The sequence below is a fragment of the Heloderma suspectum genome, chromosome 1 (assembly GCF_057233095.1).
Source record: "Heloderma suspectum isolate Gila_16-S chromosome 1, 16-S_ref, whole genome shotgun sequence".
NCBI classification, from domain to species: Eukaryota; Metazoa; Chordata; class Lepidosauria; order Squamata; family Helodermatidae; genus Heloderma; species Heloderma suspectum.
Window position 1 is genome coordinate 349678489 of NC_139458.1, and position 15257 is coordinate 349693745.

Genomic DNA, 15257 nt, shown 5'->3' on the forward strand with positions numbered 1-15257 from the left:
TTTCACCAGGACCTCTCAGTGGCTTTTGATACCATTGACCATGGTATCTGTCTGGATTGTCTCTGCGGGACTGGTCTTGGAGAAACAACGTAATGGTAGCTCCGTTACTTTACTGGAGGGACTGACCCAGAAGGTGGCTCTGGGGACTTGTGTTCCACCTGTTGACCATTGACATTTGAGGTTCCTCAAGTGTCTGTCGATGGAGGTACAGGTGGCATTAGTTGCCCGGAGTGCTTTTGAGCAGCTTAGGCTGGTTTGGCAGCTGTGACTCTATCTAGGAAAGCTGATCTAGACACAGTTACACAATGCTTTGGTTACTTCCAGGTTAGCTTACTTTAATGTGCTTCATGTGGGGCTGTCCTTGAAGATGGTTTGGTGAAAGGAGCTGGTACAGAATCCGGGAGCGAAAGTGCTTGTAAGAAGTCAGATAGCCAGATCATATTGCACTTACTCTGTATTGGTTACATTGGCTGCCTATCTGTTCCAGGCCCAATTCAAGGTGCTGGTTTTGGCCTTTAAAGTCCTAAATGGTTTGAGACCACCTACACCTGTATGAGCCTGTCCAAGCATTAAGTTCAGCATAGGTGGCCCTACTTCAAGCCCTCCAGCAAGAGCCATTAGGCTTGTAGGTACTGGGGAGATAAAGTAGCCTCACAGCTTTGGAATTCCCAAAGGAGGCCTCATTGCTGCTGGTTTAAAAAAATAACTCTGAGGACACATTTGCACAGTCTACATTAGGTTAAATTATGCTCTACTTGAAAACAATCTGCTGCTGTTTAATCATAAACAGCAGATGGTTTTATACGCACTGGCTGCCTATTTGCTACCAGGCCGGGTTTAAGGTATTAGTACTAGTGTATAAAGCCCTAAACAACTTGGGACCAGGATACCTGAGAGAGCATCTTCTCCTTTACCAACCTACCCGACCACTGAGGTCATCAGAGGGCTTGTTCCTGGTGGTTCCACGCAGACCTATGGCCTGGTTGGAGTCCACCAGGAAAAGAGCCTTCAGCATGGCAGCTCCCTTCCTGTGGAATTCCCTGTCTTTAGAGGTGCCAATATTGTGTTGTTTTCGGTGCCTCCTGAAGACATTGCTATTTCGAGAGGCCTTCCCTGAGTGACCAGCTGCAGTTTATTAAGTTCAGAATCTGTTCTTTTAAAATGTTTTAACTGTTTTAATTATGGGGTTTTATTCTTTTATCATGTTGTTCACCACCCTGGAATCTTTGATGTGGAGTAGTATATAAATTGGGGCTGCAGTGGCTTAGTGGTTAAGACGCTGAACTGCAGACTGGAAGGTCAGCAGGACAGCAGTTCGAGACCCGAGTGCTGCGTGATGGAGTGAGCTCCCGTCTTCAGTCCCAGCTTCTGCCAACCTAGCAGTTCGAAAGCATGAAATTGCAATTAGATAAATAGGTACCACCTCGGCGGGCAAGGTAACAGCGTTCCGTGCACCTCCGTGTTCAGTCATACCAGCCACATGACCACGGAAGCGTCTTCGGACAGCGCTGGCTCTTCGGCTTAGAAACGGGGATGAGCACTGCACCCTAGAGTCGGACACGACTGGTTGGGGACACCTTTACCTTTTTAGTATATAAATACTGTAATAATAATAATAAGTGTGATTTAAATGTTGAAATTATAATTTGTGTTTTCATGTGTTTTAGAGTCTTGCAAGATGCTTTGTGAGGGCGGTGTTCCCTGAAAGGCGGGTTCAAAATCTTTCAATTAATAAAATACGTCTTTGTAAAAGAAGAAATCTCCTAAGACTAATATAGCCATGTACACCACCTTTATTTGTAGAGTCTGAAAATGGAACTACTAGTAGGCACACATGGCCTCCCAAACATGTTTGCCATGTAATGCTAATATGAGGGGAAGGAGCTGATTTGCGGCGAACTGATGGGGTGGAGGCAGTCCTTAATCGTTCTGCCACCTGCTATTTCCCTCTCTTAACATCTTCTCTGCCCTTGCCACTTTTGTTTCTGTTTCACCTGTTGAGAGTATTGCAACCTTGTCTGCAAGTTACCGAAAGGGGGCAGTGTTGCAGCTATTTAATTCATGGGAGTTTTGACCACAGCTAGCCTTAGGATCTCTATAGCCTACAGTGTGGTTTCCTGTGATTTCTTCCTTTTGCTCATCTGCGCCCCCTGCCCCCGCACTCTTCCATTGCTGGGAGCATGTGAGCTTTTTCTCTTGCTCCTGCCTGTATAATGGAACACAAAATGAACTGAACAAACTCTTCTTTGGACATCTATGCTGTCTTGCCTGCATTTTATCTGCGGGATTGTTTGTGAGTAAACCCATTTTCCTGTTTCTTCACTAAAGAAGGGTGTGGTCTTTTATTCTATGATAGCCCTTGTGTGCATGTGGGACTGGTAAATGCTCATTTTGTTTTGCCTTTTTGTTTTTCTGTGCTAATTGCCTTTCTAACAGGAAGTATAATTACTAAATAATCCCATCACTAATGCCCGCCCCCCCTCCCCAAAAGCTGGATCTGAGATGAGAAATAAGCTGGTGGTAGTGATGGGTGGCCAGAGGGAAAAGTTGCCAGGGAAAATCAACATGTAGAGAACCAGCTAATGCGCTGCCCTTGCATTGCCGTTAACTGGCAAACACAGGGGTGCTGAAATAATGTATGGTTCTCCCGAATGAAATTAGAAAAGACAAAGCCCAGGATATGTGTAACAACATGACAGTGCCAATTTAGCTAAAGAGTACGCTTTTGGAGATGAAAAGAGGGAAGACCCTGAGAGAACACAGAGGTTAATAACAGGCTGTGACCTTTGGCTGCCTTCAAGTGACTTATTTTGTGCTATGTAACTGTCTTAAAAACTCTACTCCACTAAATTCTACTCTGGATTTTGTGTGAATGAGAGCTCTTCCAGCATCTAACCTGCATTTTGTATTCTACAGAATACAAATGGTATGAGGTTGGCCAAGCCAGGGCAAGTTTTAACTGCGCGACATGACCCTTGGAATCTTCCGCTTCAGCCACTAAGAACATTAGATTTTTAGATTTGTTTATTTGTATATTTTATTATTGTGTGATTATTTGTTGTGACCTATTCATTTAAAATGTAAACAAAAGAGATATATTCTCTTAATTTATATTTAATGATTAATATAGATCTTGGGATGGGCACCATCAAATCCTTGCTCAGGTATGAAACTATAACGTGCCTACAGCTCAGGAAATTTTTCACCTCAAGAATTAGGTTAACCTGTTGTCTGACAATGCTAAAGTTGCAACTTCATGAGCTTCTGTATGACTGAGCGATGCAAATACAATGTGTTCTAAAAAGAGGATCCTTCACCAATTTAACCCTCCTGCACTTTTAAATAGCATTCTATCTGATTTTGGGGGGTGTCAAAGAGACCTGATTAAGTCAGAGATGGGCAGGGGAATAGATGTATTTGACAATGACTCCCATTTAATGTATAAAATATAAACTTTTATTAAAGATTATTATTTATAATACATGGGTACAACTATACAGAGATAGTGGTCTGTATTCACCCCTAGTGCTTCTTCCGACGAGGGTGTCTCACTTTAATTGGGATATACTGGAAACAAATTAAAACACAACCCCTGCCACATACACACACAAAGGAAGTGGGAGATCGAACACAACATGTGAATCAACTCTTTTATAGTAAGAGAATAAGGGTGCAATCCTATGCATGTTTAGAGAGAAAAAAGTCTTCCAACTCCCAGCATGCCCCAGCCAGCCATGCTGGCTGGGGCATGCTGGGCGTTGGAAGACTTTTTTCTCTCTAAACATGCATAGGATTGCAGCCTAAATAGAGTATGAACTGGCACAGATGGGGTGGGGGGAAAGCCATAGCTTGGATCTAAAATTCCATGACCAGAGTTCTGTTCACAGAACGGAACTTTCCCACTTCAGTCCTTTGAGCCCCTTAAAAGCCATTCTGGGTGTTGGAAAGGAGAAGTGGGAAGGAAGACTACAGTGTGAAGAGAGAATCGGCAAAAGGCGGAGACCCCCTCCTGAGTGACTACAAGCACTTTCCACTCACATAGCAGCACCTGTGGATCCAAGCCTATGTTCCCCAACACATACATGGATTAAGTTAATGTCATAAGCCACAGTCCTTAGAGCATACGTAATTATGAATGTTTAATAAAAAGTTTAGTGGGACTGGAAAACACCAATAGCACTTTGATGAATGGGAGACATGCCTGGAGATTTGCATGACCAGAACGTACATATAATTTAGTCACATCAGTTCTTTTTAATCAAAAGAATTATATTTATTATGTATATGTGTGGTCTCATGAAAATCCAAAAACGAGAAGTAAATACATTTTAATCTATTTCTGTCTGTACTGAATAAGTATAGTTAGGCATTTGTTTGTTATTGTATAGCACATGCACAATAATCTTTTCAGAAGTTCAGTCATTGGCTGCTCACATTTTGCAAATATAGTGAGCGCAATGAGATTATGTTATGGTCTAAAACACTGCCAATATCCATTTCAGAAAACAGATTTGTTTGAGGTATGCAAAACTGCCATGAAACAAATTTGGGTGTTTTTGTAGTCATAGAATTTTGACATTAACAACCTGTGCTGTTGTTGTGTTTTTAAAAAATGGCACAAGGTATATATCCTATGGATTAAAACTATACATTCACTCCTAGAAAGAACATATCAAACGTAGAGTGTCGTATGGTCACTCTACAATCCCTTAAGAATAAGGATTTAGGCTGAAATGTTAACATAGTCTCATTGCAATAACACACTAAGAAATTTCTGAAATGGTTCAAATGCTATATTTACCCCCACCCCACCCCACTCCACCCCAATACAGATAAAAGGAAATCCTATGCTAGAAATTCAGGGTGGTATTCTCAGGCCCTTATATTTAGATTTTATTAAGTTTCCTCAGAAAAGATATTCTGTCAAACTGATAACTCATCTACTGTATTAAAAGTATCTTATAAAGATAGCTTCTGGATAACAGGTCACCATCAAATAGTAACATCAAAAATATGAAGTCTAAATATTGAAAGTTGTACACATGCGATCATTCTCTAATTACATAGTAGCTAGTTGTGTGCACCAGAGATAATTGTGTCTCAAACACTGTAACAAACCTGAATCAACACCATATAAATATATACAGACTGCTATATATGCAGAGTACCATATTAAGTGTAACCTTCACTGTGGTGCTATAGATACATAATACCACAGTTAATTCAATTCTGCTTAGGAAAAATGAATCTTAAATTTCATTATGAGAGTTTCACAGTAGGAGGAGGCAATTCTTTGCTGATTTTTTCCCCCTACCTCCTCCTTTAGGAAAAAAAAATCTGTTTTTGTAAACATCTTCAAAGGTATTGTTCTATCAATATATCTTTAAAATTTATTCATAATGGTAAATAACTAACCAACATGAATAAAGTATATCATAACACAATAACACTTTTCAGACAAAACAGGTATTTATTAAAAGAATGTCCTTTATAAATAATGTGTTTAGCATTTTAAACTACAATTTCATAAACAACAATATTTAAAAGTGCTGAGTATGGTAGGATAGTCAGCAACGCCAGTGTAAACAGACTTTTTACGTTTCCTGCTTTGCAGAATTCTCTCTCTCTTTTTTAAAACCCATTTTGTCAAACACTACAACAGTTAAAAGAGTTGCATAGGGAATAAAAAATAGCCCTTTTAAGTTGTATATCCTGAATTCTATATAAATTACAAAACCAAATGAGTTTAAGAAACAGTTCACTAAATTGTCCACGTCTCCCCCCTCCCCACTTCAAAGCATACATATTTCAAGTATAAGTAAAATAAGGAAATCCCCCCACGTCTGCCCTTTGACACGTGTTCAATAAATTAAATATGAAGAGGTAGAGAAAGAAAAAAGAAAGAACAAAGAAAGAACCCTTCCCAAAACAAATGAATGGCTTAATTGCCAACAAAGAAGTACTTAAGTAGGGAGCATACAGAACTCTGTACACCATAAAATGAGAGTCTCATCTTTGGGACTAGGGTGGGACAATCCAGTTCTAAAGTGATTCTGTACCAATGCATAGCTAATCTGGTACAGAGTCCTTTTGGTCCCTGCAATAGACCCTTCGAGGACAGCCTACTCAAAACTGCTCCAGCATAAATAAGTGGATTGCATTTAGTGGATTGCTCAGGGGGTCACCCGTCAGGAATCACTTGCAGACAAGGGAACCAAATTCTACTCAGTTAACACCACAGTAGTGTTTGTTTTTAAATTAGGTCCACTCACATCGGTTGATGTAAGGGAAAGGAAACAGGCTTATACAATCTCTCCCAGCATAAGGTCCAGTGTTTTCAGTAGTAAGAAACTCTTCAACATGTACCTGTTCTGTTGCCTATTTCTAGAAGTCCCTCAAAGGAAATGTCAACATTTAGTACTGGTTTGGAATGGTGTAAAGAAGGTGTGTGTGTGTGTGTGTGTGTGTTTAGAAATTAGATAAGTTATTCTTAAGATCAAAGCACATTTTGAGATCAGGAAAGTTTTTTTAAAGAAGTGAAGCAGCTACCTTCAAAACTTAACTAGCAGCAGAGTGTAATCCCCAAGGAACTGCTCTATTGCACATTTGCAATCAATGGGAGTTCCACAAGAGTACAATTGCTCTTGCCCAAACCCACATTCATTCGAGGATGGCTTGTGCAAAAGATGTCCCTAGTGAATTGAGCTCACGGTGGTTGGAATACTATGTTCCCTTCTTCATGCTAGCACTTAGAAAGAAGTGTTAGATTGAAAACAAGAAAAAGAAGAACATATACCCATTGGCATTATTCTTGGGCCAATTTTTTTGTGTTTAACATCAACTAATCTCTGAAACTTCTTTTTCAGCCACAATGAATCCTTCAAAATTAGGAGTGCCAGAAGATACTAGTCTTCTTTAGCCTTTCCTTTAAAAAACAAGTTTATTTCGGCTTGTGGAAAATACACAAGCATTCCCTTTCACATGATAGACTTTCTAAGAAAAATAAACTTACTCCTCAATGTGGACTGAAATGCTACATGTACGCATTTTTAAAGTTAAACATTTTAATTAAAAAAACTTATCCACCTTGGTTATGTGTATGTATGGATTTTTTTGTTTCTTTTTGTTTTGTTATGATGAATTACATAAGATTACGCAACAGTGTTCAGTAACTGGGTAGCCAGTCTTTAATAAATCCGTTACAGTATCTGACATCCAAAATGTACATTGATTATCTGTTCTTATAACAATTAAAAACAATGTCAGCGCATAGACTGTGCCACCCCACATGGATCCATTCATGTTATTTGTGCTTTGTTGTTTGTTTGTTTTGACATTTCAAACTCTGTAACAAAAATGCCACAATTCTGGCAGTCAACAACCAGAGGAATCCCCTGCTTTGAATTTTAAATAAATGATGATAAATAACACACACTCTCACTCTCTTTCTTATACAGAAAGGTTGTCTGTCTTACATAGCAATGGATTGTTCTCCATAGAGTACTTGGAATACTGTTGCTACACCTTAGGACTAATTTCTGCCAGTGTTAGCATATTTTTAAAAAAATGCACATTACTTTCCGCCTTGCTCCAATGATTTCTCTGTGTACTGTAAGACCATATTGCACAAAATGTTCTTAAATATAGATATAATTTATGTTGTTGGATTAAATATTGCAACAACTAAGTGGTAAGTGAAGCAGTTTTGCTTTGCACATGCAGTGTGAGGGTACACAAGGAAACTCTTCATAAAACAACAAGTACGTCACTGCAATCTTAACTGCAGTTGTGTGAAACAAATGTGATTTGGCAAATCTACTTTTCTCCCTTCCAAACTCAAGCATGAAGGACCTTGGTAAAATGTAGACAAAGACCATTTTGTGTGTGTGTTTGTTTTCTTCACAGTAGCCTGAGTAGTGCTAAACTGTAGTTCTCCAGGAACTCAGTTCCAGATGTTATTAAACTACTAAGGTGAAGACAGATGTAATATAAAAAGAGAGTTCACAGCACATTCCGCAGCTATGGGGTGAGCCTGGCTTCCTCTCAGGCTCACAGCGGAAGTGACAGCCATGCATACCAGCAAACGGTACACCGGCTCAGCTGTCAATCTTGCCTCTCTCCCCTGCTCCATCACTTCAGGTTGGCTGTCCACCTTTGTTGTTGTTTTTAAAAAGTGCGCTGCATGAACATTCATGCATTTATCTGTTCGTTCATCGCCTTATTCATTTAAACAGGAAACTTTTCTTAAAGTGCAAAATTGCTCCAGCTATTTTGGGGGAGGTTTCTTGTTGACATCAAGGGGGAGGGGGGCTCAGCAAATCAGCACCGTGCACAGCCAGCTTCTGCTTCAAAGGGGCAGAACCGGTTTTTCCAGAGCTCGACCCTGGAGAGGAAAGGTACATCTTGGACTGAATGCAGTGAGGGTGCTTCCAGAGCAGCCCCACTGCTCTAAAAATGTTACGTCTGTCTTCATCCTAATAGTCCTTCCCCCACCCACCCCCAAAAAGCTAATCCAAGGTTTTAACCCCAAAAGTAGACCTAAGTTTCAGAAGCAGAGCCCGTAGTGCTTTCGATAAGAGACTTATAAATTTGAGAGTTCAAAAACCTAGGGAAAGAGTCTCTGTGCATTAACGTGTAGATCTGAAGTTGAGCGTCTTCGTACATATGAGGATTGGGATCCAACAAATTTCTGTTGATTACTTCTCGCACCCGTGAGTCTAAACTAACCTAGAGAGAAGAGGAAGATACGTTGATTAAACCCTCACCTGAGAAAGGTGAATACATAAATAGATTCATACAAATATATGAATCTATTTATATTACTTGAAGACTGCTGTTTTATGCACACTTACTTGGGAGTAAGTATCACTGCACTCAGTGGGACCTTGCCTACAAAGAAGGATATTCAGAAACCTGTTGACATTTTTTATGAGTCATATGATAGATATAAAACATCCTGTGCTTTTTCAAATCAATGCAACTAAAAATTAACACTACAGACCTATTTAGTTTGCCTGAACTATTGAGACTTTGGCCGGGCAATTTCAGGTATTCATTTATTTCTTACATACACCGCTCCTCAGTTAAGATCCGTTCCCCAAATGGCTTACAGCTGAAGTCCATTGTACAATTCAGGCATAAGGGTGTTTGTGTGGATGTTGAAGTTGGATGATGCGTTCAGCTGGCTGTTCTAGCTTTGTGGGTTTTTTTCCCCAGCATCAGGGAAAAGACCCTGATGCTGGGAAAGACTGAAGGCAAAAGGAGAAGGGGACGGCAGAGGATGAGATGGCTAGATAGCATCACCGATGCAATGAATATGGACTTGAGCACGCTCCGGGAGAGAGCGCAGGACAGGAAGGCCTGGCGTGCTATGGTCCATGGGGTCACGAAGAGTCGGACACGACTGAACAACAACAACAACTGCCTTGACAGGGATGTGGAGACTGGGGGGGGGGGGGGGGCTGAATCCACACATCCTTCTGTAGGTTGCTGCCACGACTGATATCACTAATGTTGCTTATTCATATTTTCCTTGTGGGGATAGCAGCTGGGAAGCTACATCGCATCATTTGATGGGCTGGTTTTGACCCAGGGCCAGATTTTGGTGGCATACCACCCTGCAGAAAAGCTAATTTTGTCCTTCTTAATCCTCTGAAGTGGTTGCCACTGAAATTTGGTGGCAATCAGCCATTTTTGTTGCTGCCATTGAATTTTGTAATGTGTCAGCAAGCCTGTGGGAGGTGGGGGTAGAAAGTGGCCCCTGGACCCCCCGAAACTACCCACCTCTGCTATATGGCTATGAATGCCAATTTGGGATTTAGAGCATTACCTCTTTTGGTGAAAGTATAGAAATGTAGTCTTCGTATATAAGCCTTGCTTTTTCTTCAGTGGCTTCCTTATTCTGTTCATTCTTCAGGTCTTCACACGCTAGCCAGAACAGCAGGTTCTCTTCACTATACTCTGTTCGAAGAAACTCTCTGAAAATATTCCTACCAGCTGGTGTTTTCATCATCTTGTCAAAATTTTGAGCCCAAGACAGAATTTCATCTGCAGTAGGATTTTGGCTGCAAAACAAACCAACAACAACAAGAAGAACAACAAAAAGTGATGATTTCACATAAATATTTTCATGGTGGTTGGTTCCTGTGTTGGCTCCTCATGCATATCAGCCCTGATCCAGAGAAAAATAGCTGCACACTTAATGCAATCCTATGCATGTCTACTCAGTAGTAAGCCTTATTGAGTTCAATGGGACATACTCCCAGGTAAGTATGTACAGGATTGTGGATGGAGTCCTATGGAAACTCATAGGGCTTAAGTTAGTCACAACTAACTTGCTCCATTGGGACTCTAGGATGACTCTGGATTGGGTCCACCATTTATGGTCCAGAAACTCTGTATAATTCCCAGGCTTTGTTTAGAATCATGTGAATGTCACAATTCTTTCTCTCCCCCCACCTCACTAAATGTTCCTCATAGTCATACTAATGTTTGAAAATCACGGTAGAAATTGCCAAAGCTGCCCAAAAAAGGAAGCAAATGAAAAATATCCGAAGTGCATTCTGTTGTTTAAACACGATCAGTTCTAAGCTGGTTTAATGATTAGTAAATGACTGACTAAAGGCTGATGATATTGGAAGTTTACAGTTCGTTTATTAAGAGAAGATTCAAACCACCACATTTTTCACCATGACAGGACTAATAGCCATGATTTGCAGTGTAAAATTATATGTACGGCACTCAGTTGTGAATATGGAACCTGGGTTCAGTCTGTATTCTGCTGCCACCTCAAACACTAAACTGACAATCACAATTTGCTGGAATGTGCTAAATTTGACAGCCCAACACTGGGGCAAACATTATGGTCATGTAACTCAACCATAGTAGAATAATTGCAGCATACCAATGAGCTAGAAGCATCTGATGCATGGTATGTCTCCAACTTGTTTCTCGTTATTGAACATGGTGTCCATGTCTTCACTAGCACAAGGCAATGTCAATCTCTATAGACCAAGTTTCACTTATATTTAACAGATATGGTAATGGTTAATTTAGTGCCCCTCATCTTCTATGGGACTTACATTTATTAGTCATGAAGCCCAATGAAATACATTTGCACCAAATCGATACATTGCACAATGTAATTTCTGGTTCTGCAGGTAACTGCAGGTTCTGCAGAGATGAGGTGTTTCAAGTGATGACAGATTATCATTCAAGACTGGCATAGACGAACGCTTATGTGGCTGCTTGCATTTGCTGATGTTTGGTCTCATACGTTGCTTTTTAATTCTTCCCAGCAAGAGCATGTGGCAGAAGAAGTTGCATGGTAGCCAAACTACAGACTAATGAGACCCAGGGAAATACTCATTAGAAGATTTTGATGTTCATCCCCAGAGTTGCCAAGGGTCCCTTTGTTTGGTGCAACTGACCTGAATGATCCTCAGTTAGCATGAGACTTGTGAGAAATCCTAGATACCAACAGGAAAGAGAGGAGAGGCCAGTGGAGGGAACCACTCACGCCCCGTTTAAGAAGAACACTACTTCCAGTTTCAGCTGTGCTTGAAATATTAGGATAAAAGGTGCCACCGCGCCACAGGCAAATGAAGCATGCGAGCCCTGTTCGGATGTTTGCTTAAACACACGCAGAGGAGGAAGTGGGGTTGTGCCCTACGTGCATTCCGGGGAATGTCTGAAGCTGCCTACATGCGTATGAACTGTAAACACATAAACTTTGTACAATTGTGGAAAAGCCCACACATGACACAGTATTGTTTACTGTGGTTTTAATGATTAATATATTTTGTATTGTTTTATTGTGTGCTCTTTGGTTTTAATTTTTGTGAACCGCCCAGAGAACTTCGGCTATTGGGCAGTGCAAAAATGAAATGAAATGAAATAAAAAAATAAAAAAATACATGTATGGTTTGTATGCACAGAGATGCTTTCAAGCACTTTTGGCGCAATCCTTTGAGGATAGGGGTCTGCTTCAAACTCGGATGTGACCGCCTATCCAATGCAGGGCAGAAGAGGCAGGGAGGGGATCGTCCCCTCTGTGCTTCTCCTGCCCTGCATTTGTGACTAGACAGCCGATTTCGGCTGTCTAGCCATGGGAAGGCGGAGCGGGGGAAGAGGCTGCTGGATGAAACATCAGATGTGTTATACCGGCATTTCTGCCTTCCTCACCCTGGAACGCCCCATTCTCACCACTCCACACTCCTCTTCCAAGTGCAGAGCACAGGGCCATTCCGCGCTGCCTGCGAGGCAGCGTGAAAGGGGGGAAGGTTGGTTCTCTGGGAACCAACCTCGGAGCGCAGGCGCTGAGGTCAGTTCCCGGAAATGCACATATCCTACGGCTGTCTAGCCGCTGACTAGCGGCCATAGGATTGCTCCCTTACTGACTGTACGTGGGGCAGGGCTTCTGCATAGTAATTCATCATCATCTCCACAAAGTAATTCAAGATGAAAGCATTATCCTCCAAAATATTTAAGGCTGCCTCTAATGTTGTGCTTCCCATGTGTCTTCTTTTTCTAAGAGCTGTATCAAGGGGCAGTAATAATGAAAAACACGCTGTTTTCTAGTTTATTTTATTAGGTTAAGGTTATTTTTTAAAATATTTTCCTGTGTTTGCATTTATTTATGGGTTGTTTGTTTTCTGAATTTTTGTAAACCACCTTGACTGGTTCCAGAAAGGTGGTATAGAAATGCAATAAATAAATATTTGTAATGCAAATAAATGCCCCACAAATGAAATATGCTTTACAAAGATGCGCCATGAAGACATGTAACCGGGGGTTGCCACATCATTGCAGGCGAAGTAACTGCTCCCTGTGGCTCCACAATCACAACTGGAGCTGTGCACATGGCTTCTGGAATGGCCAAAATCAGCCTGATTTGGATTGCCCAGCTGCTGCTACTTCCCTACTATTCCCAGTTGTTTATTAGGCCACGAGCCATTTTTTCTGCCTGTTGCTGCAAGCATCTTGCTCTCATTTGTGTATATTCAAATTTCATTTGCATTGACAAGAGCCGTATCATAAGCAAAATACTTAATAATTAATCTATTCACACAGTTTGAAGCATACAAATAACACCAAACAAATCAGAAACTTCAGAGTAACCGTCTCAATTATTTTGCAGTCACTGTCCATGATCTCATGTTTGAGGTAGCAAAGGCAGAGCTCGCCAGCGCAGAGTGCTACCTCCAGTTTTGGCTGTCCTGAGTGCCACCACCTTTGTTTTTCACACAGTGTACATTTTAATGTACTGTCTATGTGAACAACATTTCCAGTTCTAAACGCAAGCAGTCAAACTACTGAGAGTTATAAAAGCCAGAGAGCAGTCGGTAGGGGAAGTCACAACCACAAGATGTGGTGATGGCCACCAACTTAGATGGCTTTAAAATGGGACTGGACAAAGTAATGGAGGATTATCAATGACTGCTAGTAATGATGGCTATGTGCCACCTTTGGGGTCAGAGGCTCTCAATACCAGTTGCTGGGAAGCCACCAGTGGGAGAAGGCTGTTGCTCCCATGTCCTGCTTGTCGGCTTCCCATAAGCCACCAGTGGGAGAAGGCTGTTGCCCCCATGTCCTGCTTGTCCGCTTCCCATAAGCCACCAGTGGGAGAAGGCTGTTGCCCCCATGTCCTGCTTGTCCGCTTCCCATAAGCCACCAGTGGGAGAAGGCTGTTGCCCCCATGTCCTGCTTGTCGGCTTCCCATAAGCAACTGGCTGACCAACGGGGAAACAGGCCATGGCTAGATAGGCTGTTGGTCTGATGCAGCAGGACTCTTCTTATGTTCTTAGAGCAGGCGCATGGTCTTCTGGGCAATGTCGTGCTAACATACCTCTCCAATGAGAACTTCAGTTTATGGCTTGAGTGAGTTAGACCTTTGCCATGAGGCATGCGTGTGAATTAACTCTAAAAAGCATATTATAGTCTATTTGTATGAACAAAATGGCTGCTAAGTGGATTATTAAAACTTTTTTCCAACTTAAACATAACAGAAATGTGGGCCTTTGGCCACAGATAATTGGTAACTGCTCTTTGAAATGAAATAGATGCTGTACAGTAGCGAGAAACGTATCTTTGTCCACAAGATGGCACTGTCCTGAAATGTGAAGGTAAGAAAAGGCAGGCTTGAAAACCGTGAAGGGCAGAATAGTAATTCTTATCTCAGATCTTCCCTTGATGCCAGAGTTACACTTTAAAAAACACACAGCAACAATCATAACAGTTCTGAAACCCATATGACTGCAAATGTATAGCATGCAGTAAAGCCACATAAGCAATATTACTAAATACAAAAGTATTATACCAATAAACTAGAATGAAAAGAAAATGCAACAGAATCAAAATACATGTCATTCAATCCAAAGAAGTGATTAGTAATCATCTCCCTGAGAATTAAATAGCTGTTGGAGCTGTTGGAGGTGCCTCCAACAGATGTTAACTACAGCAATGTACTTCTTGTGACATCTATGTCACTAAGACATAGCGACTACGTCGCTAAGACAAGTTACATATCTATTTGTCTTACAAGTGATGGTTTTCCTTGCCTTCTCAGAATCTCAGAATCAACTAGCTGAGTGCAGTCAGTTGTGTGAATTCTCTACGAATGATGCAGCTGACAGGCCCAGTTCAGGCAATCACCTCCTAAACTATGGTTTAAATTCTTGCAAACAAGCCTGCACAAGTCTCAAGCTTGCACTAAAGAAAATCTCTGGCTCAGTAGGAATTGCCTACATTTAGCAGAGGATGAGATGGCTAGATAGCATCACCGATGCAATGAATATGGACTTGAGCACACTCCGGGAGAGAGCGCAGGACAGGAAGGCCTGGCGTGCTATGGCCCATGGGGTCACGAAGAGTCGGACACGACTGAACGACTGAACAACAACAACAATCAGCCTATCTCCACAACTAGTTATTTAACAAACCAGGATATCAAATCATGGTTTGATCCTGGTTTGTTTTAAGTAACTTTAATTAGAACAATCTTGAATTCTCGAAGTTCATACATAACACAGAACTGTGGTTTGATCTAAAGTGAAGTTGAAACTTTCACTCTCCTCACCTCATGCAAGAAGTGCATGAGCTGAAGGCTTGCAGTGGCTTGTTCCCAGTCATTTAAACTGTGGCTATGCTGTGGGAACACAGAAAAAGTGCAGAATGTGAATTTCTAGACTCTGCTTTCATTTTCTTTTCTTTTTTAAAAGCAAGTTTCTAGTCATTATGGTTGTGAAGATATGCTGGCA

The 15257-nt window shown here is 41.3% G+C and overlaps 1 protein-coding gene across 2 annotated transcripts in view; it reads right to left on the reverse strand.

Moving 5' to 3' along the window:
• Window positions 1-7133: 7133 nt before the first annotated feature.
• The window catches only part of RGS17 (regulator of G protein signaling 17), a 91763-nt gene continuing 83639 nt past the window's right edge, over window positions 7134-15257 (reverse strand). For both annotated transcript variants that reach the window (XM_084827862.1, XM_084827861.1), the window contains exons 4-5: window positions 9830-10064; window positions 7134-8727 (exon numbers count right to left, since the gene is read on the reverse strand). In XM_084827862.1, coding sequence (XP_084683988.1) covers window positions 8539-8727; window positions 9830-10064 — 424 coding nt within the window. In that variant the 3' untranslated portion in view covers window positions 7134-8538. The remainder of the gene's footprint in view (window positions 8728-9829; window positions 10065-15257) is intronic.